The 23,709-nt window shown below is 36.6% G+C and overlaps 1 protein-coding gene across 1 annotated transcript; it reads right to left on the reverse strand.

Annotated features, from left to right (window-relative positions):
• Positions 13,538 to 14,613, reverse strand: LOC100156766 (olfactory receptor 4F3/4F16/4F29). Its single transcript, XM_001927926.2, has one exon. It carries the CDS (start codon positions 14,486 to 14,488, stop codon positions 13,538 to 13,540), a length of 951 nt encoding a protein of 316 aa, XP_001927961.2. The 5' UTR covers positions 14,489 to 14,613.

Consider the following 23,709-nt stretch of genomic DNA (forward strand, 5'->3'; position numbering starts at 1 on the left):
AAACTGAATCAACAAAGCACTGCAATCTCCCTAAGCCTCTGAATACCTTCTTCTGAAGTAGACAAAGGAGGTTCTGACAATAAACCTCATTTATGTCTGCTAACTTTGCATCTAAGTTTGTAGTCAACCAAATATACTGCTACAGTGACTCTGAGGTAACATCTGAATACAGAATCATTACATAACATAATAATATCATTAAATTAACCTGATCAAAATTATACTTTTTTCATCCTGATCCATTCAGGATCCATTCCCATGCATATGATATGTATTTCTACAGATATAAATATGTAAAATATTGTAACTTTTTGGTATATATTGCATCTTTCTAAGAATCTCACTTTGCCCTGTTGTTCACTGGCGCTTTCTGGAGGATAAGCCTAGTTTTAGGACTAGAAGCAAAATAAGTTGTGTCAGGTACTGAGGATTATTGGCAGCCCCCTGTATGGTAACCAACTCAGGAGAGGTAATTACAACTTCTTCAGATAAGCAGAGACATATTCCTTCAGGTTAAGGAAATAAAATCACTTCTAATAGTAAATAAAGATGTGGAGAAATTAGGAACGGTTTTCCTAGTTTTATTGGAATCTACCAATATTCCCCATCTTAATTTTCAAGGTTTTACCCCTTCCCTGTCATCCTACAAATTTAAGAGACAGCATGAGGTTGTGAATTTAATTTGCCTTATACTTCAGCAACCCACATATTAAAATATATTCCTTACATGATGATATGACCCTGTAATTACAAAACATAAGTTTATTTTAGAACAAGTCCTTCACTTGGTCTTGAGATGGGAATTTAAAGCCTTAAAAATCATAATTTTCTTTTCCCAATATATCCAGGTCACCTATTAACTCATTATACTCCTTACTTTTACTAAAATATTCTGTGACTGCAATTACTTGATCATCCAAAGCTTTGTGCTCTATGTACACTTGATTACAAGTGTCTACAGGTGATAACTGATATAATTGTTTTGCCAAAGTATGCTAAGGACCATCAGTATCTCCTCTATTGCTTACAGCAGGATCATCAATACTTTTAAATCTAATCTGATCAGACAGAATTCCAGATAACAGCAAACAAACTTAGAGAACACATTCCTTTTAAAGATATAATTGACATATATTAGTTGCAACTATACAACATGATGATTACATATTTGTATGTGTTGAAAAAAGATCACCACATTACCTGGTTAACATTCATCATGCATATAGTTACAATTATTTTTCTTTTGATGAGAATTTTTGAGACTTATCATCTTAACAACTTTCAAACATAGAGTATTATTAACTATAGTTACCACGCTGTTTAATATACCCAGGAATTATTTATTCTACAACTAGAAGTTCGTACTTTTGATGACTTTGCCGTATTTGGCCTGCCTCCTACTTTGGGGAAACACCAATTTGTTTTCTGTATCTATAAGTTTGTTCTGGGTTTAGAGTTTTTGGTGGTTGCTTTGAATTTTGATTGGAGAGTTTGTTTTTAGATTCTACAAATAAATGAGATTATACAATATTTATATTTGTCTATCTGACGTAGTTCACTTAGCAAAATTGATATCTCGAATAGCAAGATTTACTTTCTTTGGCTAAATAATATTCATGTGTGTTTGTGGGTGATATTTTCTTAGCATTTATCCATCACAGATAGTCAGGTTTCCATGTCTCAGCTATTGTAAATAATGCTACAAGAATACAGAGGTGCATATATATTTTTGAACTGTTTCGAAGTTTCATTTTTTAATATAGACCCAGGAATAGAATTGCCAGATCACAAGAGAGTTCTATTTTTAATTTTTTGAGAAACCTCCATAATGCTTTCCAAAGTGGCTTCATCAGTTGACATTCTCACCAACAAAGCACAAATGTTTCCTTTTCCTCTACGTTCTCTAAACACTCATTATCTCTTGCCATTTTTTTATTTTTTAAAGTATTTGTTAATAGTTATGTCCCCAGTACAACTTTTTTCTACTGTACAGCATGGTGACTCAGATACACATGCATGTACACATTCTATTTTCTCACATTATCAGGCTCTATCATAAGTGGCTAGGCAGAGTTCCCAGTGCTACACTGCAAGATCCCATTGCTAATCCATTCCAAAGGCAACAGTTTGCATCTATCAACCCCCAGCTCCCAATCCATCCCATTCCCTTCCCCTCCCCTTGGCAACCACATGTCTATTCTCCAAGTCCATGATTTTCCTTTCTGTGGAAAGTTTACTTTGTGCTGTATATTAGATTCCAGATATGTGATGTCATATGCTATTTGTCTTTCTCTTTCTGACTTACTTCACTCAGGGTGAGAGTCTCTAGTTCCATTCATGTTGCTGCAAATGGCATTATTTCGTTCTTTTTATGGCTGAGTAGTATTCCATTGTGTGTGTATATATATATATATATATAATTCTAATCCAATCATCTGTCAATGGACATTGGATTGTTTCCGTGTCTTGACTATTGTGAATAGAGCTGCAATGAACATGCGGGTACAGGGGCCTTTCTCAAGCAAAGTTTTGTCCAGATGTATGCCCAAGAGAGGAATTACTGTGTCATATGGTAGTCCTGTGGTTCCATATAAATTTCTGGATGGTTTGTTCTAGTTCTGTGAAAACTGTCATGGGTAGTTTGATAGGGATTGCATTGAATCTGTAGATCGCTTTGGGTAGTATGGCCATTTTTACAATATTAATCTTTCCAACACAGAAGCATGGAATATCTTTCCATTTCTTTACTTCTTCTTTAATTTCCTTGATTAATGTTGTATAGTTCTCAGCATATAAGGCCTTTACCTCCTTGGGCAGGTGTATTCCCAGGTGTTTGATTTTTTTGGGGTGCAATTTTAAAAGGTATTGTATTTCTGTACTCCTTTTCTAATATTTCATGGTTAGTGTACAGAAATGCAAGTGATTTCTGAATGTTAATCTTATATCCTGCTACTTTGCTGAATTTGTTGATCAGTTCAAGTAGTTTTGGGGTTGAGTCCTTAGGGTTTCCTGTGCTCAGCATCATGTCATCTGCATACAGTGACAGTTTTACCTCTTCTCTTGCTATCTGGATGCCTTTTATTTCTTTTGTTTGTCTGATTGCTGTGGCTAGGACGTCCAGTACTATGTTGAATAACAGTGGTGAGAGTAGGCATCCTTTTCTTATTCCAGATTCTAGGGGGAAGGTTTCTGCTTTTCTCCATTGAGTGCAATATCTGCTGTGGGTTTGTCATAAGTGGCTTTGATTATGTTAAGGTATGTTCCCTCTTTACCCACTTTGGTAAGAGTTTTGATCATGAAGGGATGTTGGACTTTGTCAAATGCTTTTTCTGCATCTATTGAGATGGTCCTGTGGTGTTTGACTTTTCTTTTGTTAATGTGGTGTATGACGTTGATTGATTTGCATATGTTGAACCGTCCTTGTGCACCTGGGATGAATCCCACCTGGTCATGGTGTATGATCTTTTTGATATGTTGTTGGATTTGGATGGCTAAAATGTTGTTGAGAATTTTTACATCAATATTCATCAAGGATATTGGCCAGAAGTTTTCTTTTTGGTGGTATCTTTGTCTGGCTTTGGAATTAGGGTGGTGGTGCCATCATGGAATGTTTTTGGGAGTGTTCCTTCTTCTTCGACCTTTTGGAAATGTTCAAGGAGGATGGGTATAAGTTCTTCTTTGTATGTTTGTTAGAATTCGCCTGTGAAGCCATCTGGTCCTGGATTCTTATTTGTAGGGAGTGTTTTTATGACATATTCAATTTAATTTCTAGGGATTAGTCTGTTCAGTTGATCTATTCTTCTTGATTCAGTTTTGGCAGGCTATAAGTCTCTAGAAAGTTGTTCATTTCTTCTAGGTTGTCAAATTTGTTGGCATATAATTGTTCATAGTATTCTCTCATGGTTTTTTGTATTTCTGTAGTTTCAGTTGTGACTTCTCCCTTTTCATTTCTTATTTTGTTTATTTGGGTTTTTTCTCTCTTCTTATTGGTGAGTCTAGCCAGAGGTGTGTCAATTTTGTTTACTTTTTCAAAGAACCAGGTGTTGGTTTTATTGATTTCTTCTATTTTTTAATCTCTATTTAATTGATTTCTTCTTTGATTTTTATGAATTCCTTCCTTCTGCTGACTTTAGGTTTTGTTTGTTCTTTTTTTCTAATTAATTTAGGTGATGATTTATGTTGTCAATTTTAGATCTTTCTTCTTTTTTGAGGAAGGGCTATATTTCTATGAATTTCCCTCTAAGCACTGCTTTTGCAGCATCCCTTAGAGTTTGAGTGGTTGTGTCTTCATTATCATTTGTCTTGAGGTATTTTTTAATTTCCTTCTTGATTTCCTCATTGACCCATTGGTTTTTGAATAGCATGTTGTTTAGTCTCCATGTAGTTTTCTTTTTCTGTGGTTGATTTCTAGTTTCATGCCATTGTGGTCAGAGAAGATACTTGAAATAATTTCTATGTTCTTAAAATTTTGAGGTTAGCTTTCTGCCCTAGTATGTGATCAATTCTTGAGATTGTTCCATGTGCACTTGAAAGAATGTATATTCGGATTTTTTTTTTGGATGTAATGTCCTGAAAATGTCAATTAAGTCTAACTTTTATATTGTGTCCTTTAGGATCTGTTGGCTTATTGATTTTATGTCTAGAGGATCTGTCCATTGATGTGAGTGAGGTCTCCTACTATGATTGTATTCCCATTGATTTCTCCTTTTATGTCTGTTAGTATTTATTGTAGGTATCTGGGTACTCCTAATTAGGGGCATATATATTGACAATTATAATATTCTCTTCTTGAATGGATCCTTTCACCATTAAATCGTGTCCTTCTTTGTCCTTCTTAATGGCCTTCATTTTAAAATCTATTTTGTCTGATATGAATATTGCAACTTCTGCTTTCCTGTCTTGTCCATTGGCATGAAATATCTTTTCCCATTCCCTCACTTTCAATCTATATATGTTCTATGCTCTAAGGTGAGTTTCTTGAAGGCAGCAGATTGAAGGTTTTTGCTTTTTTATCCAATCTGCCACTCTGTGTCTTTTGATTGGAGCATTTAGTCCATTGACATTTAAGGTGATTATTGATAGGAATGTATTTGTTGCCCTTTTAAACCTTGTTTTCCAGTTGATTCTATGTTTCTCTTTTCTTCCTTTCTTTTTTGGGTTGGATGGTTTCCCATGTATTTTATGCTTGAGTACTTTTCAGTTTTTGTGAATGTAATGTTCGGTTTTGATTTGTTGTTGCCCTGTTTTTTAAGCACGTTAAGCCCGTCCTATACCTGCTTGCTTTTGCCTGATAGTCATATAGGCTCAGAGACATCATTAAAATAAAAAAAGGAATCTATGTTTTCTTACTTTCCTTCCTCACATCATATGATTCTGATGTCTTTTTTGTTAAACATCTTCATGTTTACATCTGTATTCTGGCTTATTTAAGTGATTGCTTTCCAATTATGGTTTCCTCCATCCTAATTCTTCTTTTCTCTTTTCTATTTCTCTCTTTTTTTCTTGTTTTTTTTTAATTTAGAGAAGCCCTTTCAGTATTACTTTTAGAATGGGTTTAGTATTGCTGTACTCTTTTAGCTTTTGTTTGTTGAAGAAATTCTGTATTTCCCCTTCTATTTTAAATGATATTCTTACTGAATAGGGTATTCTAGGTTGCAGATTTTTTCCTTTCAGCACTTTAAATATATCTTTCCACTCCCTTCTGGCCTGTAGTGTTTCTGTATTGAAATCATCTGATAGCTTTATGGGGTTCCCTTATAATTGACACTTTGCTTTTCTCTTGCTGCCTTTAGAATGCTCTCTTTATCTAATAACTTTTGCCATTTTTATTATAATATGTCTTGGTGTGGGCCTGTTTGGGTTCAACTTGTTTAGGGCCTTCTGTGCTTCCTGTATCTTGATATCAGTATGCTTTAGATTTGGAAAGTTTTCAGCCACAATTTCTTCAAATATATTTTCAATCCCCTTTTATTTTTCTTCTCCTTCTGGAATTCCCATTATGCATAGATTGGCCTGCTTTATATTATCCCATAGGTCTCTTATATTGCCTTCATGTTTTCTCATTTGGTTTTCTATCTGCTGTCCTGATTGGGTGGTTTCCATTATTTTATCTTCCATGTCACTAATTTGTTCCTCTGTATTATTCATTTTGATCTTTATTGCCTTAAGCTCAGTTTGTATCTCTGCAAATGAATTTTCTAGTTTGTCTTGGCTCCTCCTTATATTTTCTAGTTCCTTTCTGAGGGAATCTGCATTACTGTTAATATCCTTTCTTAATTCCTTCAGTATTTTCAATACCTCCCTTTTGAATTCAAAGTCTGTCAGACTGAGGAAGTCTGTTTCATTGTTGACTGCTTTAGGTGAATTCTCCTGTTTCTTTGACTGGGAATGGTTTCTGTGCTTCTTCATCTTGCTTGTGTTTTTCTTTTTCTGTGAGTTTAGGGAAGCCAAATTGTGGTCTTGTAAGGTTACTTCTATGCAAGAATACCCCTTTGTATTTTTTGGGGGGTTACTATTTATTTTTGGTGTGGGAGTTTGAATATTTTCTGTCTCTTTCTTTGGTGTGAGCAGGCTGTTGTTCCCAGAATGCCCAGTGTGTTTTCAGGCAGAAGGTGGCAATGGGTAGGGCCAGCAGTCAGTGCCTGTTCATTGCAGTCTCAATAGCAGCAAGGACCTGCAGGAAGGTGGCACAGGCTACTCCTAGTTGCAGGGCCCTGGGAAGTGGTAATAAGCTCTAGGCAGATCTTCAAGGTGACCAGAGCATTTGGCAGTAGCAACAGCAGAGTGCATGAGTTCCCAGGGGAATGAGAGCAACAACAGCTTGTGTTTGATTGCAATGCCCTACTCTGAGGTGATTGGAGACACAGTGGTGCCTGTTCAGGGACCCCTACTGGGAGCAGGCATGACCATCTCTAGAGTCAGTGATAACTGTGGTGGTTTCTCCCCACCACCTGTAGACTATGCATGAATCAACCAGTCTTACTTACCCCACATATGAGGTGCTGTGCATGGTGCTCCTAGTTGTAGGATCCTGGGAAGTGACATAGATCAGGCATGTAGGTACTACCCAGAATGTTTAGCAGTGGCAGCAGCAGGCAGGTGTGTTCCCGAGGATGCAAGAGCACCAGCACGTGGTGTTCAGTCACAATGCCCTCCTCTGTGGTGCCCTTTAGATGAATGGGGCTGCAAGTGGTTTTTGTTCAGGTATCAGTGATGGCAATGGGCCACGCCCACCTCTGGAACCAGGGATAACTGAGGCGGTTTGCCCCTGCCACCTGCAGACCATGCAAGAAGCACCCTGTCCCACTTGCCCATACAGGAGGTACTGCACCAGTTGTTCCTAGTTGTAGGATCTTGGGAAGGAACAGTGATCAAGTGTCTGGGTGTTGCCCAGAGAGTTTGGCAGTGGCAGCTGCAGGGTGGCTGTGTTCCTAGGGGAGTGAGAGCAATAGCATATGGTGCTCGGTTGCAGTGCAATCTCTTTTTCTTTTTTACCAACCCCTGAAGTGACTGGGGTCACTGGTGGAGCCCACAGGCCCCCAGTTGGTGGCAGGTCAGGCCTTCCTCTGGCCTCTGAGACCACCACTGCAGTTGTCCCTGCCACCTATAGATTGTGCAAGAGGCACCACATTGTACTTGGCCCCCTGATGCCCTTAACCCACACAATAGGTGCCTGGCCACCAGTAGCCTGCACAAGAAGAGCCTAATCTCCCCTAATGACCAAGAGACTTCTCAAAGCCCATAGCCTCCACAGAGCCAGAGCTGCCCTGCCCTCTGAGCCTGCAGGCATGCACATGCTCTGGAGCAGAGAGTTTCCTATGGCGGCCCGTGCCTCCTCCTCTCTCCTCACCAACAATGTAACCTTGCCTCTCCTACAGGTCCAGACTTTCTCCCAGGTTCCCTCTGCCATGACATTCCCTCCTTAACCCGTGGCACACTGCTCCTTAGCCCCTCATGCCATCTCCAGTTCTCTCCCCAGGACTGACCTCCAGAGCCTGAGTCTCAGTGCCCAGCCCCCGCCTGAGTATCTCAGGCTGTGGTGCCCTGGCTGGAGGGTCAGATGGTCGGTGCAGCTCTCACTCTGCTTTGCTGTTCTTAGTCCAGCTGCTGCACTTTTCTCAGCAACTTTGAGGTCCCTCCAACTCAGCCAATCTTTCATCATTTAGGTGGCTTCCCAGGATGTGGGTTCCTTTTTCTCCTTCACAGCTCCCTCTTGGGAATGCTAGTCCTGTCCTGATTCCTTTTCTCTTTTTTTTTCTTTTGTTCTACTCAGTTATCTCAAGAGTTTCTGGCCTTTTTGGAGGTTTAAGTTCTTCTGCAGCATTCAGTTGATGTTCTGTGCAAGTAGTTTTACAGGTAGATGTGTTTTTTTGATGTGTTTGTGGGAGAAGTGTGCGATTTCTTACTCTTCCACCATCCTGCTCCTCTTCCTTCTTCTTATCCTTTTAATGATAACTATTCTAATAGATGTAAGGCAATAGCTCACTTTAGTTTTGATTTGCTTTTTCCTAATTACTAATGTTGAGCACATTTGTATGAATCTGTTGGCCATCTGTGTGTCTTCTTTGGAAAAATTCATTGGGGATGATGAGATACTGCAGTGGCAGTGGTCAAGTGCCAGCATTTATCATTACCAGACATAAAATGAATAGGGGTTCTATAATAAGCAACAGAAGTGAAGCAGCAATTACAACAGTATGACCTAATGACATCTTTGGCACTGGATAATAAACCACGGTATCTCTAGAGCTTAAACAGATAAGTAAACAATTAAAATCTGACTTGATTTGTATGAGTAGAAAATTTCTGTGTCTGGTGAACACAAATGTGACTTAAATGAGAACACTAGAGATTCATGGCATCTCACCAAATTTCCAAAATGGTGTCAGTTATAAATACAAAGCCCACAGGGATAAAAAGGAGACTGGGTCTCCTTGAAGAAGAAGCTTAGTATAGGAAAAAAAAAAAAAGTATACTATAAATATTTCTCATAGCTTTCCTTAAAGCTATGATCATTCATCAAAATGATTAAACACTATGTAAGGAGAAATAACCAGACCCTTTGAGAATTACCAGACCCTAGCTCTGGACTTACACTAATTCTGGAGATTTGAAATACTTCTGTGGCCCACTTTCTGACAGAAAGTCTGATGGAGATCAAATGGTGGATGGAATTTTGCTTGGAGCTGTCTCAGGGACAGACCAGTGATTCTCAACCCACTATGTGGTTATTTCAGGAATTCTAGAATTCAGAGTTCAAACATACTTTATGGAAGAATCTTTGTGTTGGTCCTCTGATACAAGCATATGAATTACTAATGTATCAGTGGCCTAATATAAGCCACTAAAACTATCTCTACATACCAAAAGAGTAAACTAGAAACATCACCAAATTCTTGGAACACATTCCAAGATTAGTGATACAATCATGGATTTGATACAGAGCTGGTGATTCCTTCCATATCCTTATTCAAATCATCTTTTTGCCTATAAAGAAGATAAATGGATCTTGGAAAAGAGCAATTAATCAAGTGGTGACTTAACTGCAGCTTCTGTTCCAGAAACAATTAATTGTCATGATTCCTAGTGTACAGCCATTATCTGGCATTTTTTTCTCTATGCTTATTAGCAAGGATCATCATAAGCAATTTTCTTTCAATAGCTATAGCCTAATACACCTTCACCATCCTATTTCAGGGAAAACCAGTGTTCCAAGTCTTATGTTATAATCTAATCTACATGGAATTTCATTCCTCTATTCCAAAAAACATCATGATAATTGATCATATTGTTAATATGTCAGTTGGACTTCCTAAGCAGAAAGTAGTAACCAATCTAGATACCTTGGTAAGACATACATATATGTCATAGAGTGGAAAATAAATCTCAAAAATATTCAGAGAGCTGTCAGTGGAAATTTTATTTTTATTGTTATTTCCCCAATTTTTTCCTACTGTATAGCATGGTGACCCAGTTACACATACATGTACACATTTTTTTTTCTCCAGTTATCATGCTCCATCATAAGTGACTAGACATAGTTCAGGTTAAGACACCCTTGTACAATGTAGACAAGCAGTGATATCTTATTCCATTGCATCTAACCCTAAGAAAGAGGCATGATTCTCTGTGTTACTTAATATGTTAGAGGTAATATATGCATGGCTTTCCAATTTAAGAACCAAGTAATGCAAAATATTTCCAGTTTGGAATAAAGTCTAGAACAAGAGAAAGCTCTACAACTACTTGAGCCTGCTTGAAAACTGTAGCACTTGGTTTATATGGTCCAGAAAATACTATAAGCCTGCTTGAACTACCTCTGTACCTGTTCAGACTTCTAGCAATACTACCTACCATGAACTTGAGCACTATTTACCAACTAAGTTTTTTATTTGTGTTTTTAAATTAATAGACTTAATTTTTTACAACAGTTTTAGGTTCACATCAAAAGTTGGCAGAATATGCATATGCATATAATCCCTCAACACACACACATCCATGCACAAATGCAGGGACACAGCTCCACCACCAATGTCTTGTGCTATGCTTTTTTTACAATCATTGAAGAATACTGACACACTATTATCAGCAAAGTGCATAGTCTACATTAGGGCTTACTCTTGGTGTTGTATATTCTATAAGTTTGGACATATGTATAATGTCATGTATCAACACATATTATACAGAATAGTTTCACTGTCTTAAAAATTTCCTGTACATCACCTATTAAACCCTCTCTCTTTCCCCCAAACTACTGTTATTTTATCTCCATAGTGTTACCTTTTCTAAAATGTAATGTAGTTGGAATTGCATAGTATACAGTGTTTTCAGATTGGCTTATTTCACTTACTAATATGCCTTTCAGGTTCTTCCATATCTTTTTATGGCTTGATAGCTCATTTCTTTTTTAGCTTTAATAATACTCCATTGTGTGGATATGCTCCAGTTTATTAATGCACCTACCCAATGAAGGACATCTTGGTAGCTTCAAGTTTGGGCCATGATGAATAAAGTTTCCATAAACACTCATGTGCATGTTTTTGTATGGATATAAGTTTCAACCCATTTGGGAAAATACCAAGGAGCATAATTGCAGAATGGTATGTTAAAAGTATATTTAGTTTGGTGAGAAAATGTCCAGCTCTTTTCCAAAGTGGTATACTATTATATACACTGGGCAGGAAAAAAATGAGAGCTTCTGTTGCTTCACATCCTCTCAAGCATTTGGTTTTGGATTTTAGGCATTGTAATAGGTGGGTAGTGGGTATCTCACTCACTCTTGTTTTATTTTACAATTCCCTAATGATTAATGACGTTAAATGATTTTTTTTTAACTTTCCCTATTTCATGATTCGTCATATTTCCCAGTTTTCAGTATTGTTGAGGTATAATTGAAATTTTAAAAACCACATAATTAAGTTGTAAAACATGATGTTTTGATATCCATATACATTGTGAAATGATTACCATGTTCAAGCTATTAATATATTCTCCCATAACTAACTTTTTATATGTGTAGTGAGAACACCTCAGTTCTATTCATGCTCGTAGCAAATTTCACTCACACAATTTTTTTGAAAAATTTTACATCCATGTTTATTGGGGATATTGGCCTGGGATTTTCTTTTCTTATAGTGTCAAAGTTTAGCTGTGGTACCAGGATAATGCTGCCCTCATAATATAAGTTTGGGAGTGTTTACTCCTCTTCAGCCTTTTGGAAAATTTCGAGGATTGATATTAATTCTTTAAATATTTAACAGAATTGACTGGTAGAGTCATCTGGTCCTAGGCTTTTCCAGTTTTGAAAATTTGTGATTGCTGATTTAATCTCTTCTGTTATTATTTGTCTGTTCAGATTTTCTTGATAGTTACGATTTATTCTTGGTAGGTCATATGTATCTATGAATTTTTCCATGTCTTGTAGTTCATCCAATATGTTAGCATATAATTTTTTATAGTAATAATGAAGATCCTTTGTATTTCTGTGGTATCATTTGTAATAACTACTCTTTCGTTTATAATTTTATTTACTTTAGTCTTTTCTTCTTGCTAAGTCCAGTTAATACTTTGCCAATTTTGTTAATCTTTTCAAAAAATCAGTTCAGGAGTTCCCCTGTGGCTCAGCGATAATGAACCTGATTAGTATCCATCAGGGTGCAGGTTCGATCCCTGGACTCCTTCAGTAGGTTAAGGATCTGGCATTGCCGTGAGCTGTGGTGTAGGTTGCAGACATGGTTCAGATCCCGTGTTGCTATGGCACAGGCCAGCACATGTAGCTCTAATTCAAACCCTGGTCTGGGAACCTCTATATGGCACAGATATGGCCCTAAAAAGCCAAAAATAAGTTCAGTTGTTAAAAATTTTTTTCTACTCTTTTTCTGCTGAATGGTCATTTCTTTCTACTGTAATCTCAGTTATTTCCTGCCTTCCGCTAATTTTGTCATGTTTCTTTCTTCCTTTTTCATTTGTCTCCATTTATGATTTAATGTTCCTTTCGATTAATTGTTATTTCATTATGGTTCTTTTCTTTGGCCAACTTGTTGTTCATGAGTGTGTTTTTTAATTTCTACATATTAATGGAAAATTTCCTTCTGCTATAGATTTCTAGTTTCATACTATAGTGGTCAGAAAAGATGCTTAAATTGATTTCAAATTATTAGGTTTTTTACTTTGAAATTTAGCATATGATCTGACCTGGATAATTTCCAGGGTTTACTTGAGAAAAATGTTTATTGTGCTATACTTGGATGAAATTTTTCTGTAAATGTCTGTTCAATCCATTTGGTCTATGATGTTGTTCAAATCCACTATTTTCTTATTGATTTATGTCTGAATGATCCAGCCAACGTTGAGATAAGATACTGAAATCCTGTACTGCTATTTTCTGCTTTAGATCTGTCTATATATGCTTTATATATTTAAGTGTTCTGATGTTATATGCATATACATTGATTTTTTTTTTTTTCCTCTTTTCAGCTGTACCACCGCATATGGAGTTCCCAGGCAGGGATCAGATCCGAGGCATAGTTGCAACTTGTCACAGATGTGGCAATGCCAGATCCTTAAACCACTGTGCCAGACTAGGAATCAAACCTGCATCCCAGAGTTGCCAAGATGCTGATGATCCCATTGCACCACAGCAGGAACAAATGATAATCTATGAAGAAAACCCTATTTAATCTATAAAAAAATTAGTAGAAGTAATGTTTTGGATAGTAGAAGCATCCAAGTTTGCAGGACACAATGTCAATAAACAAAAGTATAATATGTTTTATTTATTAGCAATAAACAACTGTACATTAAAAAAAGTCAAGTCTTGTTCACCCAAAATTTAAAACAATGCTAAAAGTAATTAAGTGGGACTTATGTAGACACACCATTATAATGTTTCATGGCTCACTCTTCACAGGAATAAATATATGTATCAGTTTAGAATTGTTACAAGTATGAAAATACAAAAAATTAAATGCTTCAAAATTCTTGACCTTAAATATGAAAGATAGAAACATAAATCTACACTATAGTTAGAGAGAAGGCTTTAACATAACATTTGTGAAATCTTCCTATACATCACTAGCTGTTTGCATACTCTCTTCATTGCTGCTTTCATCTCTTTATTCCTGAATGTATAGATAACTGGATTCAAAAAAGGAGTGAGAACTGTATCAGAGAGAGCAAGAAACTTGTCCATTTGTGAATTTGGGTGTGGCCAGGTATAGACAAACAGGGTTGGACCAAAGAACAAAAGTACCACAGTGACGTGAGCTGACAAAGTGGAGAGAGCCTTGGATGAACCACCTGAGGAATGTTTCCAAACCGTAAACAGGATGAAGATGTAGGAGATGAGGAGTGTGAAGAAGGAACCGACACAGATAAACCCACTATTGACAGTGACCATGAACTGCAGTCTGTAAGTATCCATACAGGCCAGTCTGACGAGCCGAGGAAGGTCACAGTAAAAGCTGTCCAATACATTAGGGCCACAGAAGGGTAAATTAACAACAAATGCTAACTGGAACAGTGAGTGGCTGACACCAAGGGCCCAGGCAGCAGCCAGAAACAAAAGGCACATTCGTGGGCTCATGATGGTCTGGTAGTGGAGAGGCTTACATATGGCAACATATCTGTCAAAGGCCATGGCGATGAGCAGCACCATCTCCACACCCCCAACAACATGGATGAAGAAGATCTGAGCAATGCAGCCTCCAAAGGAGATGACTTTACACTTTCTGAAAAGGTCGTAGATCATCTTGGGTGAGGTGACAGAGCAGGCACCCAAGTCAGTGAAGGAGAGACCGGCCAGTAGGAAGTACATGGGGGAATGTAAGTGAGGATCAGTGGTCACAGAAAACACAATGAGGATGTTTCCAGTCATGCTTGCCAAATAGAGCACAGAGGAGAACACCAGGAGGAGAAGCTGGATCTCCCATGAATCAGTGAGTCCCAGAAACACAAACTCAGACACAACTGAGTGATTCCATCCATCCATTGATCCAGCCAATAGGGCTGCCACTGAAATTATTAAATTGTGAAAATGAGGATGAAATTGTGATTATGGGGATGATAATGTGTCATAGAATTACTGATGTCTCAATGTTCTCATTATGAATGAAAAATATATAATTATTCAGTTCCTCAAATATGCAAACAAAAAAACAAAAATCAACTTAATATCATCACAACGTGTGAGCTGCAGCATACTTCAAACCTATCCCCAGTACTCTCACTACAGTTTTCTGCTCTCAAATTAACAGAAGAGGCAAGGACAAAAGATACATGAGTGTACATGACACTCATCGGTTGTTTAAATCACTTCTGATATTGACTATCCCTCATTTCCAAAATATTACATCTTCCTTTTATGCATGTTCTCATAACCCACTTCTCCTCTCCAGTTTGCTCTCACAATCCACTGAAAGAAGGTAGTGATGAGAGGAAAACATGATCGAAAGATGGATCGTCACCTGGATGCAACATGAATTGATACTGAATTAGGATAGGCTATAGATTGATGCTGAAAAAAGAAACTGGATTATGTAAAACTGGAGCTCCTATAAGGATAGTAGAATAGGGGGAAGTATGTGGACTCTCATGAGAAATAGAACAACCACTATTTTCCATCATATTTTTATCATGTTCACAGCTAATCTGGGTGCCTCTAGTTTCCACTTAATGTTTTATAACTACAAATCCCCAAACTGGACTCAACATTGAGTAAGGCTTTCATATGGAATCTACATCACTCAGTCTTGAAAGGCCTTCTCTAGGCCTAATATGTGTATTTGGGAGATTTCTCCAATTTCTGCTAAGGCCTAAAATAGCCACTGATGATGTGAAATGTCTCTGAAAACATTTTTTTTCTGTCCATACACATGAGTTTTGAGGTTAGTATTTGGAATAGCTGAGATACTGAGTTTTAGTTCATCAGTGTCTCAGCCTCCCTTTTATGTTCACTGATGTTCCCCCCAGCCTTTAAAATACTCAGTACTGCCTGCATGATAACCTGTTTTGATAGTTGATGTTATCCTTCTTACTTTGACTTTGAAAGACATTCAGATACTTTATCTTCAAGGCAATTTGTAATTTAAACGTTTGACTTAATTATAAAATAAGAGGAATATCAAACATTAATAAGTCACATTTTAGGAGGGCAGATGAGATTCCTTCATCTAAAATCATAATATGCAAAATGTGACACTGCAGATTTAGTCCTTTAATACATATTGTGTTTATATGTGAAGTGGAAAGTGAGAAGACTATGGGGTTGTGTTTCTCTGTGTCCGGATACCCACTTCAATCATTCCTTACAGTAGAAGTAGTCCCTGAAAGCTTTAATAGAGATTAATTACTTTAGGGGTTGATGAAATGCAGTAGAATAGGTATACAGATGTCCTTCATTTTTTGAGATACAACTCCAGACCTTCTCAACTGGCTGATGCCCTCATTCATCCCACAGTACAAAACTAAGAAGCCATTGCAATGTTCTGACCCCAATTCTGGGGCATCACCACTGGCATGAATCTCTCTCTATTCTCATCTACATAAGGTGATTACAGCGTCACATCCTAAGCCAGTAGTCCTCAGTCTCAAGGTGTACACTTTCTACTACCAGGAACCTGGGGCCTGGAGGAGAGGCCAAGAAACAGTCATCTATGCTGCTCATTAGGGCAGGGAGAACCAGCATGAGAGAGGACTGATGGGATAAACATGCACAGGAAGGCAACGGAGGAACCAGAAAACTCATTAGCTGTTGAAAATGTCCAAGGCCTTGGTGAGGAAAAGCACCTAATCGTAGGTGTTCATGTGATTAGATGAAAAATTTTCATGGAATTATATAAGACCATTTTGTCCAAGTTGATCATCATTCACGTGAAAAACAGGACACCCCATCCAAGCTCATACAACTGGAAGACTTGGGACCAGAACCTAGGTCTCTTGATTCTTATTCCAGAAACACAGATCCCACTGGAAAAGAAATAATGTAACTAGAGGAAAAGCACACTTGGGGCAAAACACTCTTTTTCTTTTTTCTTCCAAAGCTGAAAATATTAGATACCTAAAAATTCTCTAATCTTTTTTTTTAAAACCCCAGATCTATGTAAATTTGAATTGTCCTTATTAAATACATGATGAAATTTAAAAAGATAAGATCTGTTGTCACCATGGGGAAGTTAAGATTAAAAGTCATACCCCTTGTTAAAAAAAAAAAAAAAGACAAATCCTAGAGAAAATAGTCAAGTAAAAAGAAAAATATACATGAAACAGTGATTTTTCCTATTGAAAATAAAAACTAACCAGAAATGTTCATATAGTGTCCATTAATAACACTAAATTATATATTAGCCTAATAATAAATAAATATTACATAAAACAAGTGCTTTATTAAAGGTTATTTGACTAATTTAATAGCTAATTATGTTTAAGAAAGCTGTTATCCACTGCTATTATTATTTGTGTATTGAGTCTTCATATTTTGCTGGCTATGAAACTGGTAACTGCAACTGTAAAAAACTTAAGATGATGAAATCCATTCTTCTGGTCTTTCTAAATTTGATTATCCTCAAGGGTTAATTAAAATCTCAATTAATTCTTTTAGCTTTTATTGACAATTTTCCTTCATAATGATTCTTTTGCTAACTCCTATAAATCAAAGAGACTAGACAAGAGTTGAAAAAAAACCCATAAATTGCACACATAACAAATATAATCTAAAGCAGGATACAATACATGTCAAGAGAATAGGAGGATAAATGCTTGGTAAGTTTAGGGAGGGAAATGTGTTACAGACATTCAAAGATAGAAGATGAATAGTATCAGAAACAGCAGGTGAGGAAGTCCGCCCCAAGGGCATAGGTATTGATCTGGCTCTTTAAGAATTAGTGAAAACTAAATAGGAAGAAAGAAGGATACTACACACAGTAGTATATTATATTGAATTATATAACATGAAAGTTCCTTTTAGTATTAACTATCATCATTCATGTATATACAGCCCATATTATATTTCCAGATACGTAGAGACAGTCAGAGGATAGTTCTTGGTTGAGAGGTTGGATTATTAACCCCAGCCTATATTAACACCATGCCTACAGATCAAGGATCTTTATTTATTCTTGATTTTCTCATCATCTTTTTGAATATTTTTAACATACATAAGGGAAAAGTCCTCATTTAAAAACTTAAGAGTACCCATGACTAACAATCTCCCAGGGAGAAGGCACTTTAGGTTTTACAACATATTTCTCACTGAGTAGCTAGCATATCATTTTTAAATCTGCAGCCAGCATTCAACTTATTTTCCTGAAAAGTCTATGGAATAATCTGAGATGCACAGGAAAAATAAAACAGAGAGAAAGGAGAAAGCATGAAGTTTCAAAATATTGGAAAGACGGAGTTCTCTTGTTGCGCAGCAGATTAAGGATCCAGCATTGTCACTGCAGCACCTTGGGTTGCGGCTGTGGCACAGGTTTGACCCCTGGCCCATATACTTCCATATACTGTGGGCATGGCCAAAAAAATAAATAAATGAAATAAGATAAAAAACAACATCAAAAAGATTGAGTAGAGGAGAAATTACATAAGATATGCACACTGACCAACAAAAAAGCATTAAAAGAGAAAAAGTAGATCAAGTTTCAGAGAGCATGAAATATCATAGCCTCTATTTCTGAGAACCCAGGTAAGTTAAAGAAAACATCACACTCTCTCTCTCACCTTTAATTCACTGACTTGGGGCTGCTTCTGACTCTGACACTGGGTTGCATTAGAGGAAGGCAGGTGTTTCTATTACCTGTCCTGTCAGGCTCACAGACTTTCTGAGAAAAATCACACATGAAAATGAATGGAAAGTTTGCTTTTTATAGTGTACAATGATATACACATGTAATTCACTGTAAAATTTTAACTGTTATTATGACTTGAGGAGTCTAACATATACTAAGCAGAAGGTGTACAGTACAACAGACAAACAGCACATGAAATTCTACCCATGTATGTTTTCTGTGTATTCTACCACCCCAAGAGGGTTCTCTGTCCAGTCAGCTTCTGCTACTGAGGATCACAGTGCACTTAATTCCAAAGGTGTGGTTCTTCTCCATGATGAAGTTATCACATGGCTATCTGCTTACATTCGAAAGTCCAGAAATCATTTCCAAATTTTCCTACCTCTTTCAATCCTAAAAATACAAAAATTCACAGACTTTCTCTCATATGTAGTATGGTTAATAGCCTGGGATTTGACATCAATCAGGCCTGTTATTTCTTTATTTATTTTTAATTGAGGCTTTGTTATGCTCACTTGCTGTGTGAGCATAACAAAGTTACTTGACTTCTCTGAGCCTGTTTTCTCATTATTATCAAGGAGATAATAATACCATCTTCACTGGGTGTTGTGAGAAATAAATGATGTAATATATGTAAACATACCTACCTCAGTACCTAGTGTGTAGAATGGCACAATAAATGATACCTATAAATAGTCAAAATTATTTACACAAGTGGCTTTCAAGTATAGAAAATTATTCCTGACATTCTGAATCTTTTTCATTATTCTAAAATATTGAAACTTGACCTTGTTTTAAGTAAACACTTCTATCCAATCACTGAAGTATGTTTTCTAAATAATTTTTCTCCTAAGTAAAGATATTAATCAAAGACTACCTAAGGGATGCAAAAAAGAGGCTTTGTGTTCTGATCAAGCTGTGTTCCCTCCACTATTGCCATCCCCATAATCCAAAGCCATTAGTTTTAATTCCCCCCATTAAAAATTTGTTTTTCCTGACAACCTTAGACAACATTGGATATTTCCCTTGTCTTTAAAGGTAAGAGAGAGGCAAGATGGAAGAAAGGGCCATGGCAGGTGCTTAAAGGGATTTCTGAAGGCTGTGCCCATCAGATACGTATTGATCTGGCACAAATACATATTGATCTGCTGAGCTAAGGAAGACAAACTACATAATACCAGATATTCAGGATATCAGAATTTTCTCTAAACTTCCATTTTCATAAGGTAGATAGAATTATTAATTTTTACTTCCAATTAAATTATATAAGTGGAGAAAACAGAGGTAGCTTAGGCACATTATAAAATCAGGTGGTTATCCAAAACCAAAGTCTTAGTTATGTTCTACTCCCATTCTCTTCTCACTTATTCATTTTCTTAATTTAATATGGATTTGCTTTCTATGTGCCAGATTTCATGAAAGACTAACATTGTCCAAAGTCAATCCCTATATTACGTACACACAAAGCATTATGAAGTGCAGGTCACAGAAGTGGAATAGATCCTCTAATATATGAGAAGAATGGGAAAATGCAGCATATCAAATGGGGCATTTCTGTATAGCTTTAAGAGATGGTAAATATTTCAATACACAAAGTTTGTCATTGCAAGCAGATTGTAAAATATTAAAAACAGATAAGTTTAGTATTCATTTGGGTTAATAGTGAAGCATACAGATTGTCTATAGCAAAGGTGATGTTTTGGAGAAAAGAACAAAGATCGGTAGAGATCAGTTTGTGCCTGACAATGAGAAATAATCTGAGATATTCAAGAATTATTAAATAAGTGTAGGGAGTCAATGAAGGAGTGGGTGCAAAGAATTGATGATGAGGCCAGTTATAAATGAAGATGCTCTATTTATAAACATGATACTTCGACTGGAGGACAGAAAAATGGGATAAGGAATCCTCTTAAGAGAATGATGAATTAAAGCAAATCTGGGACTAGAACTGCACATGCAGATGCACCAGGACTACACAGTTTCAGAGGACAGAAATATTGAGAAGTAAAAACCCACAGGAATTGGTGAGTGATTAAAAGTGGAGTGAGCATGAAGAAGAGTAAAGTCAAAGATTTGTGTATGAATAGGACAATGGTGGGTTAATTTTTAAAAAGAAGATAGTTCGATCTGGAATTTGTGGGAATGAAGAAAACTGATTATCACAATCATATCAAGCAACTGGAGTTTCAGGTACAAGTGAGATATCCAGATTGAAACACAGGAAAGGAAACATGGAAAAAAGTATAGATTCAATACATAACTGAGTAATAATCCATATAAGAGTAATAAATGAATGTATAATAGTTAATTCTATGAAGGACAGGCTATAGAGGATAAAAAGAAAAGAAAAAAAGCAGAGATCCACCCATGTAGAATGTCACGTAATAGTGTAAAAGGAAGCATAGGAATCAATGAAATAGGCAGAGCAATCACAGAGGTAAGGGGACAGCCAATCCCTGGCCAGAGGCCAAAAGAGAGAATGAATCAAGAATGGAGGATGAAAACAGAGAATAAAGGGAGGGAGTAGAGCAATGTGACAATGAAAAAGAGGGATGATAGAGTAAAGTAGAAGAAATATATGAAAGTTGAGATACCAATTGACATAAATGTTTTACTTTGCAAATGGGTGATTTGGACTGGTGTATCATAAGCACACATTGTAAATATCAAATGTGTTCATTTAAGAAGGAATAATATAATGAATGTGATAGAGCTGTCAAAGAACAAATGAATGAAAAGCCCCCATTAGGGGCTGGATTGACAAAGTTTTCAAATAACCTACACGCCACTCTATGGTAACAAACACCAACAATATTCAGTAGCTTGAAATCAACCAAAAGGAACTTCGACCATTAGGATGATGAGGGCTGAGGAGTGAAATAGCAGGTGAGAAGGTTACAAAGGGTTGAAAGGTTTCTAGGCAGTGGATAGACCAACCACGTGGCTAGACTGACCATATCCCACAGGCCCAAAAGAAAAATACAGGAGAAGAAAAAAATAAAAATTTTAAAACAAGGCCAAACACATGGAATACTTGGAAAAGAAGATGAATAATCATACAATAAACTCTGAGTGTTCCTGGGTCTTCCTTGCTATTTGGCTACAGCTTTATTCCCATTCTTTGAAGGGATGATGTACACTTTCCCTTACTCATAGCCTCAACTGCCCATACAAGTGATTTTTCTTCATGGACTTGATCCATGCTCCATTCTCCTTTTCTAGTGCCAGAAGAAAACTGCCACAGAAAAGGCTAACATCCCAGTGAGGTGAGGAAAACTGAATTTTTGCCTTCCTGGAACATAAAAACCTTGGCTCAGTAATTTAATCACTACAGATTTTATTTTTGTTCTTCCCACCTACCTGTTTTACCAAAGGAACTAAAAGAAAGTATCATTAAAGACTCAGACAGATACAGTTTCCCCAAAATCAACCAGATCCTATGAAGGATCATTGCAGACATACACAAATAGCTAAAACAGTCAGAGCAGCAACTAATAATAGCCCCAGGGGTTAGTGACCAAGTGAGGCCACCAAGATCTGGGACTGTGAGACTGAAATCACTTGGCCTGGGGAATTAACACCTATGATTGTTTTGGTTTTCCCACTGCATCCAAGCAGAGAAACTGTTAATGAGAAATGAGAGATATTTAATTTTCTTATTACAAAGAGGCAACTGACCATATTTTAGAGCTACTTGACCTATTTATTTTATGATAATTGAAGGTGAATTCCAGAGCAACATTTTAAAGGTGGCCTTTAAAATGTTTACTCATTTAATCATTTCTAAATTGTAGTTGATTACCATAGTAATATCTAACTTAAGCACATAATATATTAAAAATATAAAGAATATATAGAGATAAAACTATACAGTATTTCATGGGAAAAAGTGGAGAGACTACATAAGAAAATGATATTTAAATAACTTCAAAAATAACACTTTCATACCTTTTCTACTGGGTCTTCACAACCACTGTGAGGCAGGTGTAGTTTTTGCCACCTAATTTCAGACAAAGCATCTAAATCACATAGATCTTAAAAGGTTGGCTTATATATGAATTTAGGACTTTCTCAAGTTTTTTTTCTCTTTCTTCCTTAAATTATAGGAAAGTCAACATTACCTAACACATTCATGAAGCACATATGATCCAGAATCCAAATTTTATACATGTACAGGAGAAAAAATAAAGCAGTAGGTCAACCTCAATTATGTAAATAAATTCAGACTTCCAGTCTAAGATTTCAAACTTGAGATGCTTCTTCCTCTCTATTCTTTTAAATCAGGAGAAGAAACATAAATGTAAGCTATAGCCTATCTCCAACTTCAAGCCATAATATGTGAAGGAGAACTTATGTAAGATAAAAATTAAAATAGGACAAGAATGAACGCCAAAAGAAAATACATGCCTCCAAAGATTTTGAGCTAGTCAGGAAGCTCAGCAGTCTCAAAAAAAGAGTGGAGGAGTTCCCATCATGGCGCAGTGGAAATGAGTCCAACTAGGAACCATGAGGTTGCAGGTTCGATCCCTGGCCTCACTCAGTGGGTTGGGGATCCAGCGTTGCTGTGAGCTGTGGGGTAGGTCACAGTTGTGGCTCAGACCTGGCATTGCTGTGGCTCTGGCATAGGCTGGAGGCTACAGCTTCGATTAGACCCCTAGCCTGGGAACTTCCATATGCCGTGGGTGTGGCCCTAAAAAGACAAAAAAAAAAAAAAAAAAAAAAAAAAAGGAGTGGATACACTGAGAATAAACCAGTGAGCTTTACTTTGAACATAAATATCTGAGTGTGTGAATCCTCACCAGAAAGTGATAGGGAAAGGAACTTAAAGAGAAAAATGCAGATGTAGCACCTTTGAAATAATTAGGCCATGTGTATAATGTAATGGAAGAAAAATCAAGGCAAGAGCAGGGGGGAAGCAACCATACGACTGAAAATTCCCATTATATAATTAGAAGAATTGATAAATCATAAGATATCTAGCAAAAATTAACAAATATGACTATGCTCTGACCAGTAGTTAGCCCAAAAGCCCAGGAGAGAGTCATACTAACAGACAAGAGGTGTTTTGAAGATAGCATTCTAAAGCTCAGCTGCTTCCTTCTATCATGTGGCTTGATCACCCCTACCTCCTCCTTCAAGATATCCCTTCAAATATCTAGTATATAAAATATTGATAATAATGATTATATATTATATCACAATGATTTTATTAAAGCAGGTGATGACTTTTATGAATATACTTCAATACAAAACAAAGGGGAACATGACATAAGGTATTATTAGCATACACATAACAGAAAGTTATGCCATGATGTAGTATAAATTATTAGCAATTTTTCAATGAATTTTTAAAGATGTCTTCTTTCTGAAATGACATTTAGAAGATGTGAGTAAAAATAAATAAATCAGAAAATATGAAATGATAAAA

This window comes from Sus scrofa, chromosome 7 (assembly GCF_000003025.6).
Source record: "Sus scrofa isolate TJ Tabasco breed Duroc chromosome 7, Sscrofa11.1, whole genome shotgun sequence".
Classification (NCBI taxonomy): domain Eukaryota; kingdom Metazoa; phylum Chordata; class Mammalia; order Artiodactyla; family Suidae; genus Sus; species Sus scrofa.